The sequence below is a fragment of the Lepisma saccharinum genome, chromosome 6 (assembly GCF_977018435.1).
Source record: "Lepisma saccharinum chromosome 6, izLepSacc3.1, whole genome shotgun sequence".
In the NCBI taxonomy this organism is placed as follows: Eukaryota; Metazoa; Arthropoda; class Insecta; order Zygentoma; family Lepismatidae; genus Lepisma; species Lepisma saccharinum.
Genome location: NC_139234.1, coordinates 52,771,180 through 52,796,854, shown reverse-complemented (window position 1 = coordinate 52,796,854; position 25,675 = coordinate 52,771,180). Strand labels below are relative to the sequence as shown.

Genomic DNA, 25,675 nt, shown 5'->3' with positions numbered 1-25,675 from the left:
CGTCTAATCATTAAGTTCTATTTTTTATATTATTATTATTATTATTTTTAAAGTTACAGGGCAGTCACATAACATATTTTACAAAGGGACTGCGCCGTCCTCCGTGGGGGAGTGGCTAGGGCGCTACGACGCCTGGGGTCCCGGCCTTAGCATGGATAATGTTTGTGAATGTCCCTTCATCATATCACTCATCCTCAACGTCGCGATTAGCCAAAAGTGGCAGAAAAGCTACTCTAAGTAACAAAAATAAAATCAAAGAAAATTAAAATGGGTGCACAGAATGTGTACCATATCTGAAAATTTGGGTTCATATAATTACAACTAACCGCGAGAACTTTAAATTCATTCCTTTAAAAAAAAAACTTTACAATACATTCCTTTTAAAACATTATATTCAACTGTCATAGTAATACATTTATTACAGAATTACACTGTTTTGATGAAATGATACTGCTCAAAAAGTGCCAAAAGTGACGTTCCCGGTGATATATATCACCATATCAATGACTTTCAAAAGTTAGGTGTTTGGGTTAATTTCTTGATAAATCTTGTATAGTTACTATTAATGAAGACGATCGTTTTAAGTATTTGTCCAATGATTGTAAGGTAATATCACGATTTTTAGTCAATCTGCATTTTAAAGTTCTCAGAGGGATGCAACAAAAACGTTGTTATGCAATTCACATTTCCGATTTCACATTTTAACTATAGACATCCCTGGAAAAAGTTATTTACCACTCCTCGTACTCCTTTTATAGGTGTTAGAGAACGGTTGTACATTTGTGGAAGGATTTCATTCAACGTATGTGCGATTTCTGAGAGGCCAGGAAACGGGTCATTTCTTTCATTCTTCCAGAAGGGAAAACATAAATAAGATTTTTCAGTCTTGTTAGGGATACTCTTCCGCGAGTGTGCTGTAGCATGACGTTTGCTTGTGTTATCCAGTTGTTCTGCTTTGCATATGACCTTGTAATATCCTGGTAGCCATTTGCATTTAGCTGTGGACTGGTGAAGTTCCTTGAGAAGATTCTCACAACTCTTATGCTGGGCTGGCCTCGTTATTAATTTGTGAAAGAATGCTGTTACATAACTAATATATATATATATATATATATATAAATATATATATATATATATGTGTGTGTGTGTGTGGGGGGGGGGTTATATATTGCATTCAATGCCTTTAAAGATTGTCTATATCGCCATGTTGAACTAGTTGTGCATGCATTCTAGTAATAAAGTTTATTTTCCTTTTTAATGGAGAACTTCCTCTAGTTTTCCTTGAATGCTATATCTCTCAGATTAATTGTATGGTAGACACATCTTCCTATCACCACAGGAGAAATGTCAGGTTTGAACAGTAAGACACAACTTAATACAGAAGGTCGTTCGGGATCTCTGAGGACAATGTTGGAAGGGTGATAAGTTCATGAAAACCCATGTCGCCACCAACGATCATGCTCAATTGGAAAACCAGCATTCCGCGCTATAGCCCGACAACGTAATTTGCATTGAAACAGACTTTTCCGTAGAGTTATCATGTCCAACTTTTCCCACTCCTCCTGACAGGCTTTCCAGAGTCCATTTAGAGTGCGTGGACGTCTCTTTCCTAAGGCCCGTTTTAGGAGTCCAAATGCACAGAAGTCCATGGGTGACCCATCTGGTGCCTTGACCAGAATGTCGCTGTAAGGAATTGCACGGATGCCAGTTTCCACCTCCATTCGCTGTAAGAACAGACGAGTCGAACGGAAGGTATGGCTGATGCTGTATCTTGGTGCACCCAGACCTGGTTTTTGCCCCCCCCCCCCCCCCAAACAGTGCCGGGATATCTATGTTATAAATGGGTGTTAAAACCTCATACTGATAGTACGTGGAGTTCACCTTCACATTATTAGCTACACGGCGAATTGCTAGCTTGCCATTATAGCAGTATCCAGCGATGATCATGAAACCCCGTGGAAAACTTTCCTGGCATTCTCGATACAATGTTTGATAATTGTTTTTGTCGCGAGGGCGGTAGTAAATCGCGCGGGGTTTGTGACAGTCACTATGGTAGACATATGCTTCGTCTAATGTCACCACATTTTTCCATCTCTCCCCTGCAAGATAGGTCTCATAGAGCTTTCTAGCGTTCGTGCGACGTTCCGCAATATGACGAGGCAACAGATTGTGAACTCGCCGCTTATGCCGCATTTCTAGTTGCAGATCCTTCTTGATTATGGTATTCACTGTTGACACAGACATTCCCAACTTCCGTGCGATACTCCTTTGGGGGGCAGGGTTACCACCTGACACAAGGGCCTTCACTTTTCTCACTATGTCCGGTGTACGACTCGTAGCTGCCCGTGGATTTGCCTGTTTCTTCCACTGTGGAATTAGGCCCAGTCGGCCTTTGCCTTTTTTGTTCAATACCGCACCGATCCCGTTCTTCGATATCACAAAACCACGCTTCTTGCACATTCCTTTGATTGCCGAATAGCTATATTTAGCATCGGAAAGGGCTGTTATGTAGCCCTCCCAGTATGGTTCAATTTTCTTCGGCATCGTTGTAGGTAAATGGCACAACACTCTGCACACGCGTTCTCGGTACTGACATGATTCAGCATGCTCCGTTTGGAGGGACTGACGTTCATAACAGCGCCACCAGCGGCTTTCAAAATCGTCACCAGAGATCCCGAACAACCTTCTGTAATCATGTTTGCAAGTATGAGTTATTGGAACATAGATATTGTAAATATGAACATTTATTATGTATATTATAAAGTAAGGACAGCCTTTTTTTTTACATTCGTTTTACCAGCACCGTGCCTGCACATTTCTTAAGGGGTTATAGGGCTTTTGTTGAGCTTGTTAGAGCTATATTTTAAAATTCTTACATTCCCGGCTTCAGCATCTTAGAACAGCCTGGCATACGTAAAGTTGGCAAATCGCAAGTCATTGCTTCATTAGATCACTTTAATGGTTTAGAATGATTCTATTGAACTCATTTTTAGTGTTGAAACTTCAGAATTGGCAGTATGAGAGTATTTGTTTTTATGCAGACAACTGATGATTCTTTGTATACTTACACTCCTTTTATTTACATTGCAGGTATGTAGATAGTGTGCAGTTTGAGGAAGTAACAGTTCAGGGTTTATGAAGTATTTTCAGCTATGGGTGAGTTGAGTTCGTTTTCCTTATTTCCCAAGCCAGTAGATCAATTGAATGTAGATTTTTTTTTCAGCATAGCTACTGCTTTATCTTCTCACTCAAGTTGCGCGATTATTGATCAGGGTATTAATATATCGCAATTTTGCGTGGCAGCTTTCCACATCACCCGTGAACGAAGCCAGTAAAAACAATTATCTCAAGATATGGTTTGTCAGTTGTTCAAGTAATCCGATACATTGCGGATTATTGAGCATAATGTTTGTTGTGAACAACTGCCACACGCAGGCAGAGAAAATACTACTGAGATATTGCTTTATAGTGACCCTCTCATCGTGTGGAAACCAGAGGCATTTCCCGAACATTGTATTATTATTATGTCTCTGTCCATGTAAAGAACGGAAGTTTCGAATTATTCACGCTACGCAAGCTCGGTACAATCGCAATTTCCGCTTAATGTCAACATTCAGACCTAACATGGGGAATACTTCGCCAGGCTGCAACTTTAGTAATTATGCTTTGTTTCAAATTTTGAGCTCATTTTTCCTCAGTACTCAGTGCTGATGTGTGTTGGGATACTCATGGGTTTGGTTGTTGTAAAATTGTGTTTTGAAACACTACCATGATATTTTGAATGAAGATTTCGGCTGTACTAGCCCTACTCTTGAATATGTGTGGCTGGAATTAATTCAGTATTACGTTGACTAATGAAGTTTTCTGCGTTCCACGTCCAGGATTCTGGCAAGATTGTATTGAATCGTAGGTCGTGAATTAGCAGGTTTCATCATTATTTTGTAATAGGAAACAAGAAGTGGGATAGTGCAATGTCTCGGCTCTACTTGCTGTAAGACAGCTCAAGGATTCGTAGCAGGGATAAGGTACATTGAAAACAATATTGTGCAAGATTTGTTATCACAGGATATGAATTAGAAGACTAGGTGGATTTTTCCTGAGAATAGTGATCTCCATTACCGAAAATTCACTTAATGGATCTGAAACTAAATGTTCATAACCATTCTCACCTATGCGTTTATGCTTTGGACAGCTAGCACTTTTTCTTTCATTCACTGTGGATGTGTTCTTTTGTGAGATACAGAAAATCATGATACAGAGATTTCATTGCTGAACTTATATGTAGAAAACTTGTTACTTTGATTTAACAGCACAGTCCAGGATTTCACGAGATATGTAAAGCAGAGTATATTCTTTGTGCATTTTTTAAACAAATTTCTATAAATCCCTGTTCTAGAAGTCGATGCATTCACAAAGGAGTCAAACAAAAGTCAACTGGTGACCGTAGCTGTAGAGAACACCCGTTAGCAAATGGGTAGGTGCTGCTGTATTGTGTGAATTCTTCAACCCCATTGCATAATGTGGATTGTTGCTGCATATGCGGTCGAGGAATTTCCCACGACTTGGCTAGTAATCTTCGGCTCACGTTCTTGGTCACGGGCTTGCAATCGATGTCTGAACCAAAAAAGAGGGGGAAATGTGGGCTTTGGGGAGCTGTAACTGTCTTGCGAGTTCCCAAATGCTCTCTTCCCTTCTTCGACAAATACGGGAGAGAAGTCGAGGAAAGACAGGTTGCAAGATAAACCAGTCGAGAAATTTGTTTTCTGTCCCAGAGCTTGTTCTGAATTTCATTTCATCTTGGCTCCAGCATCTTTATTTATTTCTTGCAGCAATCGACCTCCTTTGCGAACTTAGCATTGACAAGTCGCTTGATTAAAACTGAAAGGAAGGATGTACCAGAGGTGCATGTGACAATCTGGAAAGAGGTGGTGTAATGAATGTTGCCAGTCTCTCTTCTTTCTTGCACATAGAAACTGCATCAATGCAAGCTAATTTGTCTGAATCTCTGCTTTGCTTTACGGTTCTTTGTGAGCCTAGACCATCTCTACAATTGCCCTGTAATTGTCCCTATTTTTAATCTCCTTTCTCCACCGCTGATCTTCATTAACCTCAATATCATTTTCCATTCACCCATCTAAGTATTGGTTTCCTTTTTTGATGTAGCTTCTCTCTTAAAAATCATCAGGCATCCTCAATCCTTTGCTATTCTTTCTACACGCCCGAGCTGTCGAATCGCTGTAGTTGTACGAGTGAACTACATTCTCTCTAAAACCATACTGCTAAATAAAGTCTTCTCAAATTGGTCCATTCTTTTCAAATCATTTTAGATTGTTCTTGCAACGCAAGTGGTACTTATCCGATGATATCTTGTCTTGTCCCACAATAGTCATGCATATTTTATACAACTGTTGAATTTCCCTTAATGAAAATTCAAGTTCTTTTGAAGATGCAAATTCATGTCCGTGTATGTAGGCCACTTTAACAAACTTGTAGTGCATATAAATGCACACTTTGAGTGAGTGTTTTTTACACAAGCATTAAAATTGAGTTCACGTTCTTGTTTTTTTTTGTTTTTTTTTAGTTTTTTTTTAGTACTTTAGTAACGTCCGCACAGAAGATGTAATCTCTGATGTATCATGTAATCAAAGTCGTAATAAATAAATCAACAACAGCACACTTGCTTTAATAATGATTATATTTCACTATTTACGTGCTCTATTCTGTTTTCGTTACTACTTATGTACGTTTTGAAACACATAAATTTTAATACATGCTTTGTCATTCTCCTCTGTGATGGGTATCAGGTAAAAAGAAAGGAAAGAACGATTCGAATTCGTCCTTTAAACTATGGGTAAAGTCTCGATTAGTAGACTTGAAACTGACAAAACTTTATTAGTTATGCTTTTTTTCAGTGTTTTAAAAGTTCCAGAATTTTATTTGGGGGACTAATTTTGAAGGCGGGGAGTTCTCGAGTGGAATATGGTTTTCGGTTTTGTGTGTGTCGCTTGCTGCTATTATAACCCCTACGTGTCTGCGTGAGTGGTCGCAGGCATCATTGTCCGAGTCACGAATCGGCCTTTCCGGGTTTTGCCGCGTCCGGGGCAGCACGGGATATTTCGGGTGCTTCATAGTACCCACGCCACGACTAGTGGCTCTCGTTATCGACTTTTTAGTTTCGTCGGATCCCGCTCTGCGTCGTCGCCTTTTGAATGTCTTATCGGGGGAGTCCAGGTCGGACAGGCTTTGTACGATGCCGTCTAGGTGGGAGACACGCGCCGCCGGAATGCGACCTAGGGAAGTCCCATGACCCAGTGCGGTCGGGAGTTCATGTCTGAGAGACGGGGACGGCTGAGCGGAGGAATATGTGGTGCTGCAGACGTCTCAACACGGTGGACTTGCCGCTTTCTGTAGTGAAAGGTAGGCTCGGTACTGGACGTGTTGCTTAATTTGTTTTACTTATGCGAGCTTGACGCTGCTTAGTGCTTCTTTGAACGACAGTTTAGTACCAGTTGAACTTCACCATGAATTATGTTCATCAGTATTCAATCAATGAGTATCTGCAGAATCTCGAAGATATTTGCTTGCTCGTGAATGTTGCCTCCTTTCGAATTAACATTATAATTGATTTGTGTGTAGTTTTCCTATTTTACGTCGCTTTTCTGGTGTGTAAGGAGTGATTTCGGTTGATTGATTGATTTGCTTTATTTTACTTCGCCTGTCTGCCAGTATTGACTCGCGAGGATAAGGCTGTGTGATAATATGATGACATTCATAAAATGACACACTCAAAGAATGCCCAGGCCGGGGTTCGAACACGCGACCCGTAGCGTCGTAGCGCTGGACTGACCTCGGAAGGCATCTAGTGTTAACTTCTCTTCCACGTAGTACAGCCCTTGAAAATGCATTCTTGCAGGCCAACGAGGCTCTGGTGCCTGAAGGTCCAAACGGCAATCTCTGTGGAGTGTGTTCATTCTCCTGTCCATGTATGTGTTAAAGGGGAAGGGGGTATTTTTGTTCCTACATCCTGTTCACTAATCACCATTCATTCTTAGCGGCACGATTAGGTGAACGTAGAAGAAATGCGATCTGAACTCAAATACAAAAAGTGCCCCTTAGGCCAATCGCGACTATGAGCGTGATTCATTTGGTTTATTTTACTTCTCTTTTCTGCCACTTTTGGCTGATGAGTGAATGAGTGATATTATGAAATTGATGAAGGAACACTCGCAAAGAACACCCATGGCTTCTCGATGGCGTAGTGGTAGCGTTGTCGCCTTGTAATCAAAGGGTCCCGGGTTCGATTCTCGGTGGAGGCACATAGTGGTTCGGATCGCACTTTAAAGCGGTAGGTTCAGTCCCAATTAGCCTATCTGTGCATAAAAGTAGATTTAGAACTCAAAATCAAACAGTGCACACCGATGCCCAGGAAGGCATTAGAACGCGTGACCTCTGGAGTCATGGCCACTCCCGCCACGTTGATGAATCATGAGATGAAATTGAAGGGACGCCCACAAAGAAACACAGACCAATCTCGACCTTGGATCCTTCATTGACGAGATATATATATACATTATCTGAGAACGAATCTTAATATTGATTTTCTTTATATCGCAGTAGTGAATATTGCAGAGCGTAGGCATTTTTACAATTATAACATTGAGACGAATCAAATATTCGTGTCATTATATCGCAAGCTGTCACATTGCATTGTTCTCTGGCAATCGAATCGTTCTACACGGCTACGTATCAAATCAGTTACGCATGCTCTCCAGTGTGGCTCAGCAGAGGCATGTTAACGTCTCTTTAAGTTTGAATCAATTCTTCAACTAGAGGGAAGGTCTCGTCAGGATTGAGAATTATAAAGTCCATGTGCTTTCTAACGGTGTATGACGGAAAACATTCTTCCCTGAAGCCTGTTGTTTGTTTGGTGGGAAAACGCAGAGAAGTACCTGAAATATAATACTCGGTTACCGAATGTTAATGGATGAATTTGTACAGGGATGGTAGAGTGGGATTGATAGATAAATTGTTTATTAGCATGTTTATTCAACGCCAGGTCAAATAATTGAAACAAAACGTCGGTAAAGCCGTGGGCACCAGCATCAGTAAACAATTCCTAAGCTGTAAGAGAAGAATGAATGAAGACAGTTGTGATGAACACTTTTTCTAGTAAAACACACACATACACTAACTATATTAATGTAAGGTAAAGTTCCCCGTGCACATTGCACCTTGCCATGAGGGCACATGTAGGCGGGAAGTGAAGGTAGGACCCCACACATTCTGGCTCTCGGCCATTATTGTGATCAACACCACGCTCCGACCGCCTTTCCCTCACCCCTCCCCCAGTGTTGTTCCCAGATACCCATTTATTTGAGTTTGGTTGAACCTCAAAGCCGCTTTATGCAGGGACAATACCTAAAAAATTCCTACCTTAGATCGCCCACCCCTGGAATCGAACCCAGGTCTTCGCGTGGCATTCAGATGCCCTACCATGTGTATGGGAAGTATTTGCGAGTGTCCCTTCAGCAGTGCCATCCTCATATTCTCGATTAGCCAAAAGTGAAAGAAAAGCGAAATAAAATAAACCATATCAACCAATTGATCGAGACGTCACACCGACAGTAGGAGTCTGTATCATTCCTAAATTTGTATAAAATTTCACCAGTCTAAGATTTTCTGTTGAAGTGCAACGTCTTTCTGCACCTTGTGAAATCGAGGCAAAAACGAGGTCTCCAAGACGTGGAAGCCACACGTCGACACTCTCCGAGAGTCTTGTCTTGTTCGAGGCTTTTGTAGGCTAGATAGTCAGTTACATGAAAATTGCGCCTAAATTTTAATTAGTTTACCATTGGGCTGTGATTTGTTGTAGACAGGTTGGACGTATTTGTTGTTGAAATTGCAAAGTAAAACCGGCAACTGATCACGTTTCGAGACGAGACTAGACGACTTTGTGTCTGAGCACTTTGAGGAACGGTTGCCTGTATTGGTTTCCTAGCCTGCAGTTTTTACCTCTTTTAGGCTGTTTTCGTTTGTCTGAATGAAGTACACTTTATGCACAGATAGGCTAATCGGAACTGGACCTACAGTTTAAAGTAGGATACGTAGCACTGTGTGTGCAATGTGCCTCCACCGGCTATCGAACCCTGGATTCCTTGTTTACAAGGCGACGACTCTGTCCCTACGACATTGGGGAGTCCCCAGTTTGCTCTCGTGTTTTAGTGTAGGTTTTTGCGGCCTGCTGTTTTATTTCTTACCGATATTATGCAACTGTTTAAAACGTGGCTTGTGGTTTTAGATACGGATAATAGCATTATGTGCAAACACGCCCCCAACCCTTTTAATAAACAAAACAACAGGCGTTGAGAGGTCGGCTCAAAATTTCACTCGAGTTCTGGTCCGGTCATGGGCCTTTTCACCTCATCATAATTCATCCTGATCGTCGCGATTAGCCAAACGTAGCGACACGAAGTAGAAAGAGGGCCCCCGATGGCGTAGCTGTAATGTCGCCTTCTATTCAAGGGATCCCGGGTCGAATACGCGGTGGAGGCACATAGTGGTTCGGATATACCATAAACTCAAAGTCCAGTCCCGGTTAGGGTATCTGTGTATAAAGTGGACTTGAAACTGAAAGAAGCAAACGAAGTAGAAAGAACGAGACTGGGGTGTGGAAAGCGAGACGAGACCAAAAACGAGATGGGCATTTGCCACTCGTGAAGAGACCGGAAACTTCCTTAATGCTAAGAGATGAGTCCGCCCACCCCCAACTTTTAACTTGGCACACAGTTAGAGGCAGGTAGGAATTGAAAAAAAGAAATCGAACAAGTAGAGTTGTTTCGCAAAAATGGCCTGAGATGTTGTGCAAGTCCGGGAATTTCTATAAATAGTCTGCCGATATAATATCCTGAACTCTGCCAATGTGTGAATAATTGCCGACGAAACGACATTAACAGAAACTACAATTCTTTCGACCTCTCTGGACACCAACGTAGCCTTGTTTGAAATGCTGCTAATGCTGTAGTGGCTGTGGGCACGTCTTGTTTTATTCTTGTGTCTGCGCTAATCAAATTGGCGTGCTTGTGAGTCATGGTGCAGTCATGCAAATTGAATACAACCTTAGCACCGGGCTATTTATTGATTTAGCTAAGAAAATGGTCTGCATTAGGTTAGAGTATACTATGAGCTTATATATGTGGGCGCTTTAAATTTTTAATTCGTAAGAACTTGTCTCTTTGAACGGAAAAAAGAAACTGCTGGTTCTAAAGGAAGAGCCACGCCCCAGTTTTGACGTCATGCTGAGTCATTGCTTCGAACAGCTGTGTCGTGTTGTACTGTACGCTCCCTCTTGGCTAATTAGCCAAGGGCACATTCTTAGCAGGCATGAGAGAACGAACATCCTGCGCGAATAAAATATGTAGAACTTCACCCGAGAGTTTGCTCGCAGAAAAGTAGCATGATCAAACAAATTGGTGCAGCAGACTCGTTGGCGAGAAGTAGTTATAATGATGCTGACGTGTCTACCTGTAATAATATTTTTGCTTACGTGCACATTACCAGTTATTTACATCGTCTTACATAATTGTATATTGAGGAAGGTTATCTTTTGACAAATGTTAAACTCGTCGATCTCGTACTGTCACCTATCTACCTTCACTGTCTTCTTATAATCATTAAGTCCCGGTTTTTGACGACAACGGCACTTATTATTGATTCGGATGGAGTTACGCCCCCCAACAAACAAGAATTTTTTTTAAAGACCCTGTTAGTTCAAATATTCATCTTTGTATGGTATTTAGGTGTATATCAAATGTGATTCCATCCGTCAGAAAATATCCCAACTCTCCACTCACTCTGGCACCGTCACTCTTCGCTACATTAAACAGTTCCGATTGGCCTATCTTCAGTTGTTCGGATTTCGTTATCTTTAAGACTTCATATTAACATCTCCGTATCATATTGCTCATAAAACTCTTATATGTAGGGCTGGGAACTGCTTGATTGGCTTGTCACAGAGTCCATATTACCTCAAAACAAAAATCCTGAATACTCGCTCCCTTGCAATGCGTTGTGCTTGTTGGCTAACTCTAGGGCGGTGGCCGAACTTGCTATTGAAATTCGGCCACATGTAAACACAAAGCAGGGAAGCGAGAATTTAAGGCTGTCCCATTTTTTTGCCGGTGACTGTACATAAAATAATCATAGCGGACCGCAGTTCATGGCTTATCCAATTGGCCAACACTGTCTTGTAATCAAGGAATCTCTGGTTCGATTTACAGTAGCTGCAAAGTGTTCCGCATCCCACTTTAAAACTGTAGGTCCTCTCCCAATTAGTTCATTGAGTAAAAAGTGTACTCGAAACAACCTTTCTTGTACAGCATTTGTTTAAATTAAATCATGTACTGTTTGACTTGAAAGGAAATTTTGTATTAGTATACAAAGGTTTCAAGGCTGTAACATTCCCAGTATATTTCAATGGAATCGTTACAACCCAGAAATTTCCATGGCTGTACATTCATGAATAACGAACATGCATTGAAGTTATACACCCAATAATCTGTGTGTGTGAAGGGGGGGATCCTGTAAGGGCACACATAAAATCCGGACAAAAAAGTGGGTAATTTTCACTTTGTGGATAATATATCGTTATTAGGCGATACCTAAGGGTCAGTGATGCAGGTAAATTTCTATTAGCAGCAAGCGAACTTCAAATACTTAGCACATCAAAGATGATCGTGCTTCTGCGACATTAATAAAGAAAGTCATAATAAAGCTGAGTCAAGAAGCAAGCGAATAACCTTTACATCCTAGAAAACAAGGCACGATCTTCAGTACCGAAGTTTGCACTCTGGCCCTGGACATTGCACAATGTTATGATAATCTAGTTTCATGATGCACAAGTAGCATGAATCCATAATATTGTTATTTCCGGGAACGAAGCTTTTTTAAAAAATAATAATTGTCATATTTCTATCAGATAGGGCAAGGGAACCCGAACGATTCGAAAATTTTGTTGGTGATAAAATTACATATGCAATATATATTTTTAGATTTAATGTATGCGCGTCCATTATGTTGGCCACGATCTTAATATTGTGGAACACGAGGAAGAAATCTTAACTGGTTAGAACTGCTTTTCTACATTTTGTCATATTAATGAATGGGTTATAACGTAGTACCTTCAGTTGCCCTTGTAAATGACACCCATTGGGTTCAGATTCTTCTTTGGCACATATTTTGCTCGCTCAGAAGAAAATAAAAAGACTGTTCTATACTATTCTATTTCTGTTCTATATTTCACTGGTTTGAATCCCACTTTAAATGACTATGTACAAATCTTTACTATCTGACAATAGCCTATAATTTTTATTTGAGAATCCACGACAAGTTTTATTGTTCATTTTAATTTAGATTTATTGTGAAATGTAACGACAATTTGTGTTTTCAATAACAAAATGGAGTTTTTTGTTAAATAGGTTTTGAATTTTATATATTTGCCAATTCTGCATTAATGAGTCTGTTTCTTACAAGGGGTTTCCAGTGAGCATTACCCCTTCCCAAACGAGTTATAGTACATTTAATCATTTTGCACTGTCATTCATTTTTTTCTAAATTTTGTTCATTACCTGTTAAAGAACTAATAATAGAATTTTTTTTTCAAATGGTCTTTTTGTAAAGTTTCAAGGTCATTTTTTACAATTTTTAGATCAAAATTTATTTTTTATTTTATATTTTAAGCAATTTTTAGATCATTAATTGCCTTGCTCTACTTATAAAGAAATACTGCTTTTCGCTACATTACAAGAAGAAACCTTGTCTAATAGAAAAGAAAATCACATCTTTCGTCACGGTAGACAAAAAAGTGATTTTCCTGATAGGCTATATGTATTTAAATGTTAATGTTTCCAAGAAGTGACATGGCCAAAGAAATCAGAACATTTCCCTCCCACTGATCTTAAGGCTAACCTACGTCATGCAGCATCCCACCGCAAGAGGCCGTTAGTAGTCAAGTACACTGCCGTATCCTCTGGAATGTAACGGCAGATGGTGTCCTCTTGCGGAAAATTCTCGCACTACAAGACGACACGGCTGCAGTATTCCGTTTCCAAAGTGTTTTCTGCTTCGTTACGTTCAACTGGCGAAGACACAATCGCGCACGTTATGCAGCAGAGAAGTTCTTATCTGTGGTTAGAAATTGATATTCCCAACTTGTGGGTTGAACTTAATTAATATTAGAAGGTTAAAAGTTCCGTATAATTCTTGAGCTAGGAGATAACGGAAACGAAGTTCTGTCTTAGCGGGTTGGGTTTCCATTATCAGATTAGTGGAACGTGTTATTGAATGCCACGCCCCTGTGAAAACCAGAGGTGGTCACCCTCCGGAGGGCGACCCTCATGAGGGCAGACCTCACCCTCACCCTCACCCTCCGAAGACGTGTGAGGGTGAGGGTGTGTGAGGGTGAGGGCGAGATCGACCCGTGAGGGTGAGGGCGTGTGAGGGTGAGGGCGAAGCCGAGCCGTGAGGGTGAGGGCGTGTGTGGGTGAGGACGAGATCGATCCGTGAGGGTGAGGGCGTGTGAGGGTGAGGGCGACTGGTGAGTCGGGAGGGTGAGGGCGTGTGAGGGTGAGGGCGAAGCCGAGCCGTGAGGGTGAGGGCGTGTGAGGGTGAGGGCGACTGGCGAGTCGTGAGGGTGAGGGCGTGTGAGGGTGAGGGCGACTGGTGAGTCGTGAGGGTGAGGGCGTGTGAGGGTGAGGGCGAAAGGCAAATCGTGAGGGTGAGGGCGTGTGAGGGTGAGGGCGACCTGTGAGTCGTGAGGGTGAGGGCGTGTGAGGGTGAGGGCCATGTCAATCCGTGAGGGTGAGGGTGCGTGAGGGTGAGGGCGAAAGGCTAGTCGTGAGGGTGAGGGCGTGTGAGGGTGAGGGCGTGTGAGGGTGAGGGCGAAGTCGAGTCGTGAGGGTGAGGGCATGTGAGGGTGAGGGCGAAAGGCGAGTCGTGAGGGTGAGGGCGTGTGAGGGTGAGGGCCATGTCAATCCGTGAGGGTGAGGGCGTGTGAGGGTGAGGATGAAGTCGAGTCGTGAGGGTGAGGGTGTGTGAGGGCGAAAGGCGAGTTGTGAGGGTGAGGGCGTGTGAGGGTGAGGGCGAGGGCGAGGGCAAGGAAAATCCGTGAGGGTGAAAGGCGAGTCGTGAGGGCATGTGAGGGTGAGGGCGAGCCGTGAGGGTGAAGGCGTGTGAGGGCGAGGCATGAAGGTGAGGGAGATTGAACGAAAATGACCACCTCTTGTTTAAAGTTGTATCCGAACTACAATGTGCCTCCTCCACCGGGTCTAGTAAGAAATAGGTTTTAATATTTTTAATTCGTTTCATGGTGTTTCTAGTCCAAAAACGCATTTTTATATTGCCTATAAATGCCTATTAGGTGAGTGCCTATTTTGCTTAATCGTCCCTAAAATGCCTATTCTGCCATTTTTGCTTATTTCAGCTTTGTTATGCGCCTTTGGCTTTCCCTATGTTGAATGTAAGCGTTCGTTGACGTTGAACTGCCTGAAAGCCTCAATCGGGGTAAGCAAACTGGACAACCTGTTAGTGACTCATCATATATGTGGACGTAACGACGCCAGCTCTCCCCTTCTTTTTTTCCCCTGAAAGATTTGTGGGAATCAATCAGTACTCATTTGCTTTGTTGAGCCTGTGAAAAAATGTGGTTGTATGAGGAGGTATCATGTGTTTCAAAATGACAAGGGATATGACAGCCAGAAATGTATTAATCAGTGGCGTGCCAAGAGGGGATCGGTGGGGTTCATAACCCCTACCCTTTGCTCCAGTATTACTTTAAAAAAGTGAAAGGCAGTAAATGATAGAAATTACTGCGAAAATCCTGGACACGCCACTGGTATTAATTATAATTCATCTTCGCAGGGAATTGTGAATTAAAGTAATTCTGATATAAAGAACTTGCACTAACCATTTGGCTAATTTGAACAAATACCCCAATTTCAGATGGCATCCCATTTCGCCTAACCGCCTGAACCGGTCGGAAGGGGGAATGAGGGAAATTTTGATCCAAGTAAACACCAAACAATTCCCAACATATGCCCATGCCAAATAGTCAGGTGTTGCTCCGAAAAAGGAGCATTGTCACACAATCCAGCAGCCGGGGGTGTTTGTTATATTTTCTATAAGATAAAGGAAAATATGACTCCATTTCTTGGTCGATCTTTTAGTAGGCAAAAACAATCCTCCACTCGACCCCCTTTAATCTCTGACTTTAGTCGGATTAGAAACTCTAAGCTGCTTCATTGACGCTTAATGTTCTGCTTGTTCTTGTTTTATCTAACCTAACCAGGTGTGTGATATCAAGGATAACTAAGAATGACTTTCATAACTTGCACCGGAGTTCGGGCATTTATTTTGGTTAGAATAGGCAGACAAAAAGGCATTTATAATGTGGAAAATAGGCACCAAATTAAAAAATAGGCACAATAAACAAAAATAAAGTGGGAAAGTTCCAAATAATTTATCTCTATAATTTCATTTTAAAATCAACTAGTAAACAACATATTTACTTTCATTTGTTGCCTTGATTACACACAACCACTAGTATTTTTATGTTTTTTGCTTTCTTGAACATTCATTGATAGCCGTCTGTCAGAAAGAATGATTTTCATAACGAGAATGATCTCATTTGACCACCCATGAAATAGGCTATTGTAAGAACTGGATTCATATCGTGAATAAAATGTTTTTTCTCGTTTAAGAATATCACAAATCGTTTTCAAGTTTTCCAGTTCTACATTTTTACTCATTACACCTTTGCACTTTTCTGCAACAGCTAACGTTTTCTCCTGACACTTCAATTAGTAGCTGCACCGATTCCTCCAAGACTTTAATGGATAAGAGTTTCACCTCTTTTTCCCAGCTTTGTAATTGTTTCTGGCAACTGGCAACATCGTCATGTGCTAATAAATAATGTTTTTGAAAGAAAACTAAGTTATGTACAATTTTTTAAAAACACATTCTAAAAATGTCATTGAAAATTAAAAAAACAGGCGTAAAAAGTAAAGATATAGGCAGTAGGGTATAAAGTAGGTAAAACGAAAAAGTTTCTAAATGTACATATATTAAGACAATTTTTTTCAATAAATGCAGCAGGAAAAAACAGGCATTTCGGCCTGTGGAGAGACCGTTAAATTTCATAAATCACATTATACGCGTACTGTGCCGATAAGCAGTTAGGCAAAGGGGATTAGGCGAAACTGGACTACATGCAATTTTGTGTTCAATTGTACGCACAAAAAGGGATGAAAAGCAATTTGCATCCTTTTAACCAAAAAAAAATATTTTAAATGGTGTTCCAATTAACATTTCTGGGAAGAAATGAACTAGTGTTACCTATTGCGCTAATTGCGCACAAATGTTTCATTGACAATGGATTATAATTTTAATCATATTCTCATTTGCATGAAAGCTAAGATAACATAACCTGATTAATTGAAAGCATTTGCATTATTTTATTTTTGTACGATTATATGACCTGTTTATCTGTGTATGTGCATCAAATTATAGAATAGAAAAAGATTTGATTTTGATCTTCTAAGTGCACATGTTCTGGTGAGCCAAGAGAGGCCATTATCCAAATTATTAGAATTATATTATTTAGTAGGAGAGACAATGAGCAGGTTAACCGAATGGGCATAAAGGTGTAACATTTCTCAAATAGGGCAAGTAAAATGTGCTGCAAAATTCCCTTCTGGTGGAACTGTATTTTGTTTGTAAAAGAATAAATACAAATGATGTATTAAGTACAAAAATGTGTTGAATTTAATTGTACAGGATGGCTCAAAAAGTCACTTAACACCTCCGGTAGAAGGCCACTGCAGCGCGCAACATGGAAATGGTGATGACCAATCGTTATCAGGCCAAGAAGGAACCACATTGACGCCACCCGTGTGGTCGACGGCCATCTTGATGTCAGCCATCTTGAATTCAACTTCAGAATTTTAAATGGGAAGGGGGTGATATGATATATCAAATCAGGCTAGAATTTCACGAGAAATGCAATGGTGAAGGTTTTTTCGACGTATCTTTAACCAGTAAAAGGTTATGACTGAATTCTTGTACCAATTTGCTCCTTTTCGAGGTGTTAGAAAAATGTATTAAAATTTGTTTAGCGCATCGGTAACGCATCGAGATCAAATAAATGTCTAGGGAGAGAAGTTCGCATGCCATTGCACACGATTTTAAGAAGAGCTGCGCATTATGAATGGTTCATGCGAACAATTTACAGTGTGACGCTTCCATTGAATTAAAAGTCCTTCACAATGACAAGGCCGTTTCGTTTCTACCTGGAACTGGTGATGGTGAGTGGTGAGGCGGTGGAAAAAAGTATGTCAAGTGGAAATCGCCACATATTAATAAATTATGAAATTATATCTCAAACGTTTGCACATAGTTAGCACATGAATGCACACTATGTATTTTTATAAGCACACAAATATTAATCAAGATATTAATGAGTTTATTGTGGCGATTCTGGCTTGATATCATGATAAAATCGCCACAAATCAAAAAAATATTTTTCAGCAACAAAATTGTACTATCTTTTAGGCATTCGTTAGCACATGAAAGCGCACTATTTATTTAAATTAGAATACAAATAGTAATCAAGATATTAATAACATTATTGGCAATTCTGGTTTGATATCAAGAAAATTTGGGTTGCAATTGCCCCCTCGCCCTCTAATCGCCGCCATTGCCTCGCTGTTGTATTTCCTTTTTCATGACATAGGAGCTCCAATAATTATTTTAAACTTTCGTTTCAGAAGTAACTCAAAGAAAAAAATTGTTGCTGGAGGGTAATTTAAAGGGAAGTTTTCCCAACTTCTTTAGATTTTCTTATTGTCAAGAAATTTCGGGGAGGGGTTGTAGCCCCTTATTCCCATTCCCCCTCCTCCGCGTACGCCAGTGGGGTAAGCAAATTGTGTGTCTGCTAGTAGTGGATTCCCGAGATCCTTGGATTTCAAAGCGAAAGCGTGGGCACTACATTATATGGGAGTTAACCATAGGGAACCCCACGATACAATTAACCATGGAAAATAATTGTAGAAATTGACTGACATATTTAAAATTATAACACAGTACTATTGTACTTGTACTTTGATTGTTGTTCTGTCTCATTCATTTTCTCTTTTCAAAAACTTCCACCCAGTACATTATATTTCCATGTCCACTCTGTCTTCAAAACTCTTCATTCACCAAGCTATAGTAAATGTTCCTGTTCCTTCTGTGAGATTACCATCATGGTTTCCAAGAATGAATGCCTTTCTTCAAATCGAATCTGTCCCTCTTACAACAAAGGATGGGGTGGAGGTAGGGGTTTTGAACACCTGCGGGGCAAGTCTTCCTTTTCCATGGAATTCTAGTAATTGTCACGTAGTGAGATCACGTTCAACATATTTGTGCAGAGGATGAAGTGATCCCACAACTTAGATGTTTACATATCAATAGCTTGCGGATTTTTTACGTATTTGCCTTTTTCATTCTTTCGTAGTAAAACATAGGCTTTAATATTTTTATTTCGTTTCATGGTGTTTCTAGTCCAAAAACGCATTTTTATATTGCCTATAAATGCCTATTAGGTGAGTGCCTATTTTGCTTAATCATGCCTAAAATGCCTATTCTGCCATTTTTGCTTATTTCAGCTTTGTTATGCGCCTTTGGCTTTCCCTATGTTGAATGGAAGCCTTCGTTGACGTTGAACTGACAAAGCCTCAATCGGGGTAAGCACACTAGACAACCTGTTGGTGACTCATCAGTCATCACCGTGGACATAACGACACCTACCGCCTAACTACCCTTTCTTTTTTCCACCTGAAATCTTGTAACAGTCAATCCGTACCCATTTGCTTTGTTGTGTGTGTGTGTGAAAGGAAGTAGACAGTTATCTGTGGAGATATCATGTTCATATTTTTGAAAATGCCAAAAGCACAAGACTGCCAGATGTGTATTGATTTAAAAATGGATTTCTGCAAAAGTTTGTTTAACCACCGACGGAAAATTTGATTTTTGTTATTCAGCATCGCTTTTCTTCCACTTTTGGCTAATCGCGAGGATTCGGATGAGGGAAGACATGATGACATTTATGAAGGAACACTCGCAAAGAACATCCATGCCCAGGCCAGGATTCGAACCTGGAACCCTTGCTGTGCTATCCACTTCCCCACGGATATCGGCCCCACTGACAGAAAAGTAATTTTCTGTCAAGCTTGTGTTAAATTACTATACAGATAAATATTCTATCCCACATACACATACCTATATAGTTTTACAAAATATCCTTGTTCAAAACTCAGGTTCTCTGTACGTGATTTTAGGCTCCTCTGAAAATGTTTTTCTACCTATCGCGTTATTAGGAAACAAGAATAAATGGTGAACAATGCACACCGAGATGAACCCTCTTACATTGCCTCAGTTTTGAATGAAACAATGCTAAGTTATGTGAAAAACTTAGTGTAGTGCCTTTGTGTTGCATAAGTCAACGATGCTATTTATTCTAAAATGTAATGCCATACAAATTAACAGCTCACGTATTGGTGTAATGTGCGCAATCAGCGCAATGAGTAACCCAAGTTCATTTCTTCAGATACATTTTATTGGGAATATCCACAATTTATTTTAAGGGTGCAATTTTTTTTTCATAACTTGGAAACAATTGGGCATGAAACTGGTGGAATTTACGTAAAAATGGCAAAGGTAATAGTGGCAACGGAAAAAGTGGCAAATTGTAAATGGCAAGCGGATAAAATGGCAACGATAAAAATGGTGAGAATAAAAGTGGCAAATACAATTATTATGATTTTACTTGAAAATTGAGAAATTTCTCGCATTTCACAGTTTGAAATTAAAATTTAATATAATGGTATATTTTTGCAGATATATTTACAAAAAGTATAACTTGCACATGTAGCTCAATATCGGACACACTGGACGGAGCAGAACTAAACCTGAAAACTTCTTCATTAAGTTTTAGCCTAATGTACGAATTTCCATTGATTGATTTTGTTTATTTTACTTAAATTTTCTTGGATGGTCTCGAAGATAAGGATCTGTGATGATTAGGGTACGGATTTATAGCCACTAAAAACCTCTGAAATAGGCAGGCAATAGGCACCAAAATGATGCAAATAGGCACTTAAAAGGACTCTAAAATAGGCAACTAAAATAAAAATACATTAAAATAGGCATTTTTTACTTCCAATGCACATGCATACTGTATTAGCATTCCAGTTTACATATAAAAGTGTGCTAACAATTCACAAATTTCAGAGAATCGTCAGTTAAAGTAATTCTCGCAGATATAACTTGAGCTAACGATTGTTACGTGAATAATTGTTCTGAAGTGATGAAAAAAAGGATTTGCACCATTTTAACAAAAAATATTTTAAAGGATGTTCCGATTAAAATTTCTCCGGAGAAATGAATTTCTGTTACCCACTGTACTAATTGCGCACATATATTTCACAAAGAATTGACAATAGTTTGAATGAAATGATCATTTGCATGGAAGCTAGGATAACACAACCTGGTTAATTTATTTATTTGAATGTATTTTACTTGCACTTTTTGCACGAGTAGATGAGCTGTTCATCTGTGTATGCGCATAACATTTTAGAATAAATAATATCGTTTGACTTAGTGTCAGTGCTCGAAGTGAGTCGGCATGCGAGCGGATGGCATCCTCGCATCCTCGCAACACAAAGCCACTAAACGAAGTTTGTCACATAACATAGTATTGTTACATTTAGAACTGAGGTAATGTAAGCTGAAGGCTCGTCACAGTGTGCATTGTTCACCATTTATCCTTGTTCCCAAACAACGCGAGAGGTAGAAAAATCTTTTCTGAGGAGTGGGAATTTATGCGTGAGCAGCTCAGAGTTTTGAACAAGTGCAATACATAAAACTATACATATGTAGTACCTAGGTACATGTGATATTTCCCATGTGAAAGAAATTGTTTATTTGGAAGTAATTTAACAGTTAAAGATGTCTGCTTCATACAAGCTTGACAGAAAATTACTTTTCCGTGTGGGGACGACCTCCGTGGCGGAGTTGTTAGTACAACAAGGCTACAACTCAGGGGTCCCGGGTTGGAATCCCGGCCTGTGCATGGGTGTTCCTTGTGAGCAGTGTCGTGCCCAGGATTTTCGAAAGGGAGAGGTTATGTATATTTTTTCTTGGTAGTCAGCCCTCATTTTGTCATATTTTCCTACCTTTGACGTTCTTTTTTTTAGGAATACTTTGCGAAAGGGGGATATAACCCCCATCAAGCCCCCCTTGTGCACGCCACTGCTTCTGAGTGTCTCTTCATCAGTTTCATCATATCACTCATCCTTATCGATGCGATTAGCCAAACGTGGAGAAAAGCGGCGCTAAATAACAAAAATCAAGTTTTCAACCGTAAAACAACTTTCTGCATCAATCCATTTTTGATTAATACACTTCTGGCTGCCTTGTGCTTTGGCATTTTTAAACATATGAACACGATATCTCCACACGTAACTGCCTATCTCCTATCACACGCTCAACAAAGAAGATGAGTACTGGTTGACACTAGAGAATTTCAGGTGGAAAAAAAGAAGTAGTGGGTTCAAATTTGGCGAATACCATGTTTCAGTTAGTTCAATGTAACCAATGGCTAACCTTCAATGTAGGGAAAGCCAAAGACGCATAAAACAAGCTGAAGTTATCAAAAAAAGGCAGAATAGGCATGTTTAGGCACGATTAAGCAAAATAGACAACAACCCTCAAAATAGGCATTTATACGCACTAAATGCGTTTTCGGACTATAAACACCATGAAACGAACTTTAAACATTAAAGCCTATGTTTTTCTGCAAAGGAATAAAGAAGGCAAATAAGCAAAAATCCGCACCCTAGTGATGATACTTTAAAACTGAAGAAGGGACACTCACAAAGAACACATATCCAGGCCAGGATTCCAACCCGAGACCTGTGCCATCGTAGCGCGCAGTGCTAACTACTCCGCCGCGGAGTAGTTCTCTTAGAAGAAGAAGATGGAAAACGGTTGTTGCAGCAATACCGACCTAGTTTAACTTTAATGTGGTGACATGATAACAGTGTGGCAGCGGGGGGATGATCTGTGAAAATGTTGCTAACTCGGGGAAACCATGCCCCCTCACTTCGAGCACTGCTCATCCTCTTTTTTTAAAAGTGATAGGTAGAAAAACAAACCCTGTCCTGGATACGTTTTCGGAGTAGCCGAAAATCACGTAACCAGCTGATAGTTTTAAACAAGGCCATTACATAAAATTACATATTTTTCCCATGTGGGAAATAAATATTAATCTGTCTTTTGATTTTAGGGTGTTTTTTGAAGTGCTTATTTTTTATTTATTTTTGTGCCCATTTGTCTGCCTATTTGAGGGCTTTTAGTGCTTTTCAATTTGCACCCTCATTGTTAGACATTATACACGTACACATTAATATGTACTGTTTTCCGGGCTCGGTTTAAAAACTGAAAAGTGGAGTTTGATCTTTCCAATTTCCCTTCAATTATGTCCATGGAATGATAACTACCAATTTTATTGTATTGTCTTCACACATGCATATTTCTCAACATTTATCCCTTAATAATCAAGTAATGTAATTTTATCATAAATCGATTGTGTTTTAAATAAAAATGAGAACTTAGCAATATTCCAGTGGTTTCGAGGCCAAATACCTGACGCATACATAAAACATAAAAACTTTCACTGTCAAACGGGAGGAAAGCAAAGTAACAAGAGGATAAAAAATAACGGATCCTGGTGTGTCTTACAGTACCAAGTTTAGTTTTAAAGAACATATGTATCCACTATGTCGCAAACCAAGGGTACGAAAAATTCGGTTTTTGTCAGATGTCGTGGATAAGATCTGGCAAGCGTAAAAAATATTAGAAGTTGTTGATTGATGTGATGAATAAAGATAGAACTCTAAAAGTAGTCTGCCAGTGTTTTCGACATTGTGAAACAAAACAGCGCAGTGTCTGCATGCCAATCGTATATTTCTTTAACTTTCCTATTGCTTTTTTGGCACTTGACAATTAATTAATTAAATATTTCCTCAATTATAGTATCAGTTACATTTCTTATATATATATATGTGTGTGTGTGTGTGTGTGTGTGTGTGTGTGTGTGTGTGTGTGTGTGTGTGTGTGTGTGTGTGTGTGTGTGTGTGTGTGTGTATTTGCATGCATTCTTTTACAACATACTTGTTTCTCTTAACATATTGCCCTCTCACCCCACATCAGTCCTTTTTATTCCTCTTCTTATCTATGTTCCTCTTTTTTAATTTACTTGTTGTTGCTATCCCCTCATACTACCCAGGTCTTGTGAAATATATGCCGTCAAATATTTCTCAGTGTTCACATTATGTATAGATATGTAGACAGAGGCAAAGGAATTGAGAATGGGAAAGAAATAATTTAATAATTCCCATTCAGTATCGATGCCTCATATGCAAACAGGTAGGAGCAAGCGAGTACTCGACTGTTTCCCCTATTGACAATGACGTTACTGTAACCACATTCGTTAAAAGAACAGCATTCATATCATTACGATCAGATTTCCATTTACCTGGTAGAGGTTCAATCAACATATTTTCTTGACGGAAAATAAACTAAACTAAATGTTTGGTAATTGCAACGTTGTGTTCTCTTAAAATCGAGACGAATTACATGGGGTGTAGGCAGCAGTAGCATATGATATTCGTAGTATCTTTGCTATAACCCACTCTGTTAAACGCATGTGATTATCATGTGATTATTTATTAATCGAAACACTGACCATGTATTATGACGGATTTCTTCCGAAAAAAAAATGAAGTGAAATAGTTTTTTGGGGAGAGAAAATGAAATGAAAAGTTTCATGTGCCCAGATATGGGTTTTTCTTTGTGTTCCCTCGCCTATTCCTTATTCATGTATCTTTATCGTTGCTATTCTAGAGAAGTATAATTGGAACGTGAAGAAACCAAAATACGAATTGATTGATTGATTGATTTGCTTTATTGTACTCCGCTTTTGTGCCAATTTTGGCTAATTATGAAGATGGGATGCGTGATGAGATGATATGATGAAATTAATGAATGGTGACTCACAAACATCCATGCACAAGCCGACAGTCGAACCCGGGACCCCTTGCGTCGTAACGCGATGTGCTAACCACTCCGCATCAGGGGGCGGTTCAAAATAAGAAGAAAAAGAAGCAATGTACATTGCCCATCAACAAGGTAGTAATATTTTATATTCGTTATCAAGGGATGTAGTTTGTTAGACGTAAACTTTATGCTCAAATAACCTAATATCTACTGCACCTACAATTACAATGGGAGAAGTACTAAATTGTCCACCAGCTAGAAGTGGAATCCTTGGATTCCAAAACGCAGAGGTGCAACAACGAATTTTGTCGGTGGGGGGGGGGGGGGGCAAGTACCAGGGTAAAAGTACCAATAGTTGTAGTAGTAGTAAAAAATGACATTATTATTATTATTATTAGTAGTAGTAGTAGTAGTAGCAGTAGTAGTAGCAGCAGCATCAAAAACGTTATCATCCTCTTAAATTACGCAAAAAGGGGGTAGAAGTCGGTGCTAAAGTATTTGCTTGGTCAAACTATTTGAAATATCTTTTCAACACGTTCAATTTCACATTAGCTAATAATGGAAAACAATCACACAAACTGTATTTTTGAATGGCAGAAAATGCACGATAAATGCATTCTGATTATAATTCTTTTCGTACACATGACATGTATAACTTTCATGTACATCATATGTTGAACACATATGCAACATGGAGCGACATAAAATAAGAAAATACATATGCAACATGCTGCCACTAAATTGTGTACAAATTCAAAATTTATTCAATACATATATGTACAACAGATGTATATTGCCTAAATATATTACATTACAGAAAACAATTGTATTGCGAGAAAAGCGTATATGAAAATTTTAGATCCAATTTTTCCAAACTGAAAAGAATATTGATTTAATATGACGCAAATAATTTCACGGGGCGCAATGGCATTCTCTCTTTTATAGCTTTTTTTAAAAATTTAGATCGCTCAGCGTCCATGGCCGACTCCCGCCGCCCCCTAACTACGGCTCTGAACTTGACGAGATTGAGAAAACCAGACAGTGCGAGCGAAGCGTGCAAGAAAATTTTACGAAATGTATTTTTATTTGCACAATATTTGAAACCAATGGGGGGGCAATTGCTCCTATGTGCCCCCTGGAAATGCCCTTGGCCGTCAACGTTTGCCCTTAGAATTGACTTCCGTCGAAGGTTTGGGGGGCAATGCCTCCCTGCTCCCCTGTAGTTGCGCCACTGTCAAAACGACAGCGTGGGCACTAGTCTGTTTAACAAAGGAAAGTTTATTTAACCACGACACGATACAATCAGCGATTCACGAATCAATGAAAAATAATTTTTGAAATTGACTGACATATTCAAAATTGTAGCACAGTACTATTGTACTTTGATTGTTCTGTCTTCATAACCACGAAATTTATGCCTCGTCAATATATTTCCCCCTTTTAAAAGCTTCTACCTTCTATTTAGTGAACATATTTCCATTTCCAAGCTGACTTCAAGCTACTCTAAATACTCCTGTTCGCGGTGCAG

At 39.7% G+C, this 25,675-nt stretch overlaps 1 protein-coding gene across 6 annotated transcripts in view; it reads left to right on the top strand.

The window, feature by feature from the left end:
• LOC145988748 (uncharacterized) overlaps positions 1 to 25,675 on the top strand; it is a 288,359-nt gene that overhangs the window by 52,284 nt on the left and 210,400 nt on the right. For 2 of the 6 annotated variants that reach the window (XM_083123904.1, XM_083123897.1), the window contains exon 1: positions 3,135 to 3,156. The exons of the other annotated variants lie outside the window; for them this stretch is intronic. In XM_083123904.1, coding sequence (XP_082980030.1) covers positions 3,153 to 3,156 — 4 coding nt within the window. In that variant the 5' untranslated portion in view covers positions 3,135 to 3,152. Of the gene's footprint in view, positions 1 to 3,134; positions 3,157 to 25,675 lie in introns of those variants that run through there. 6 annotated transcript variants of the gene reach the window in all.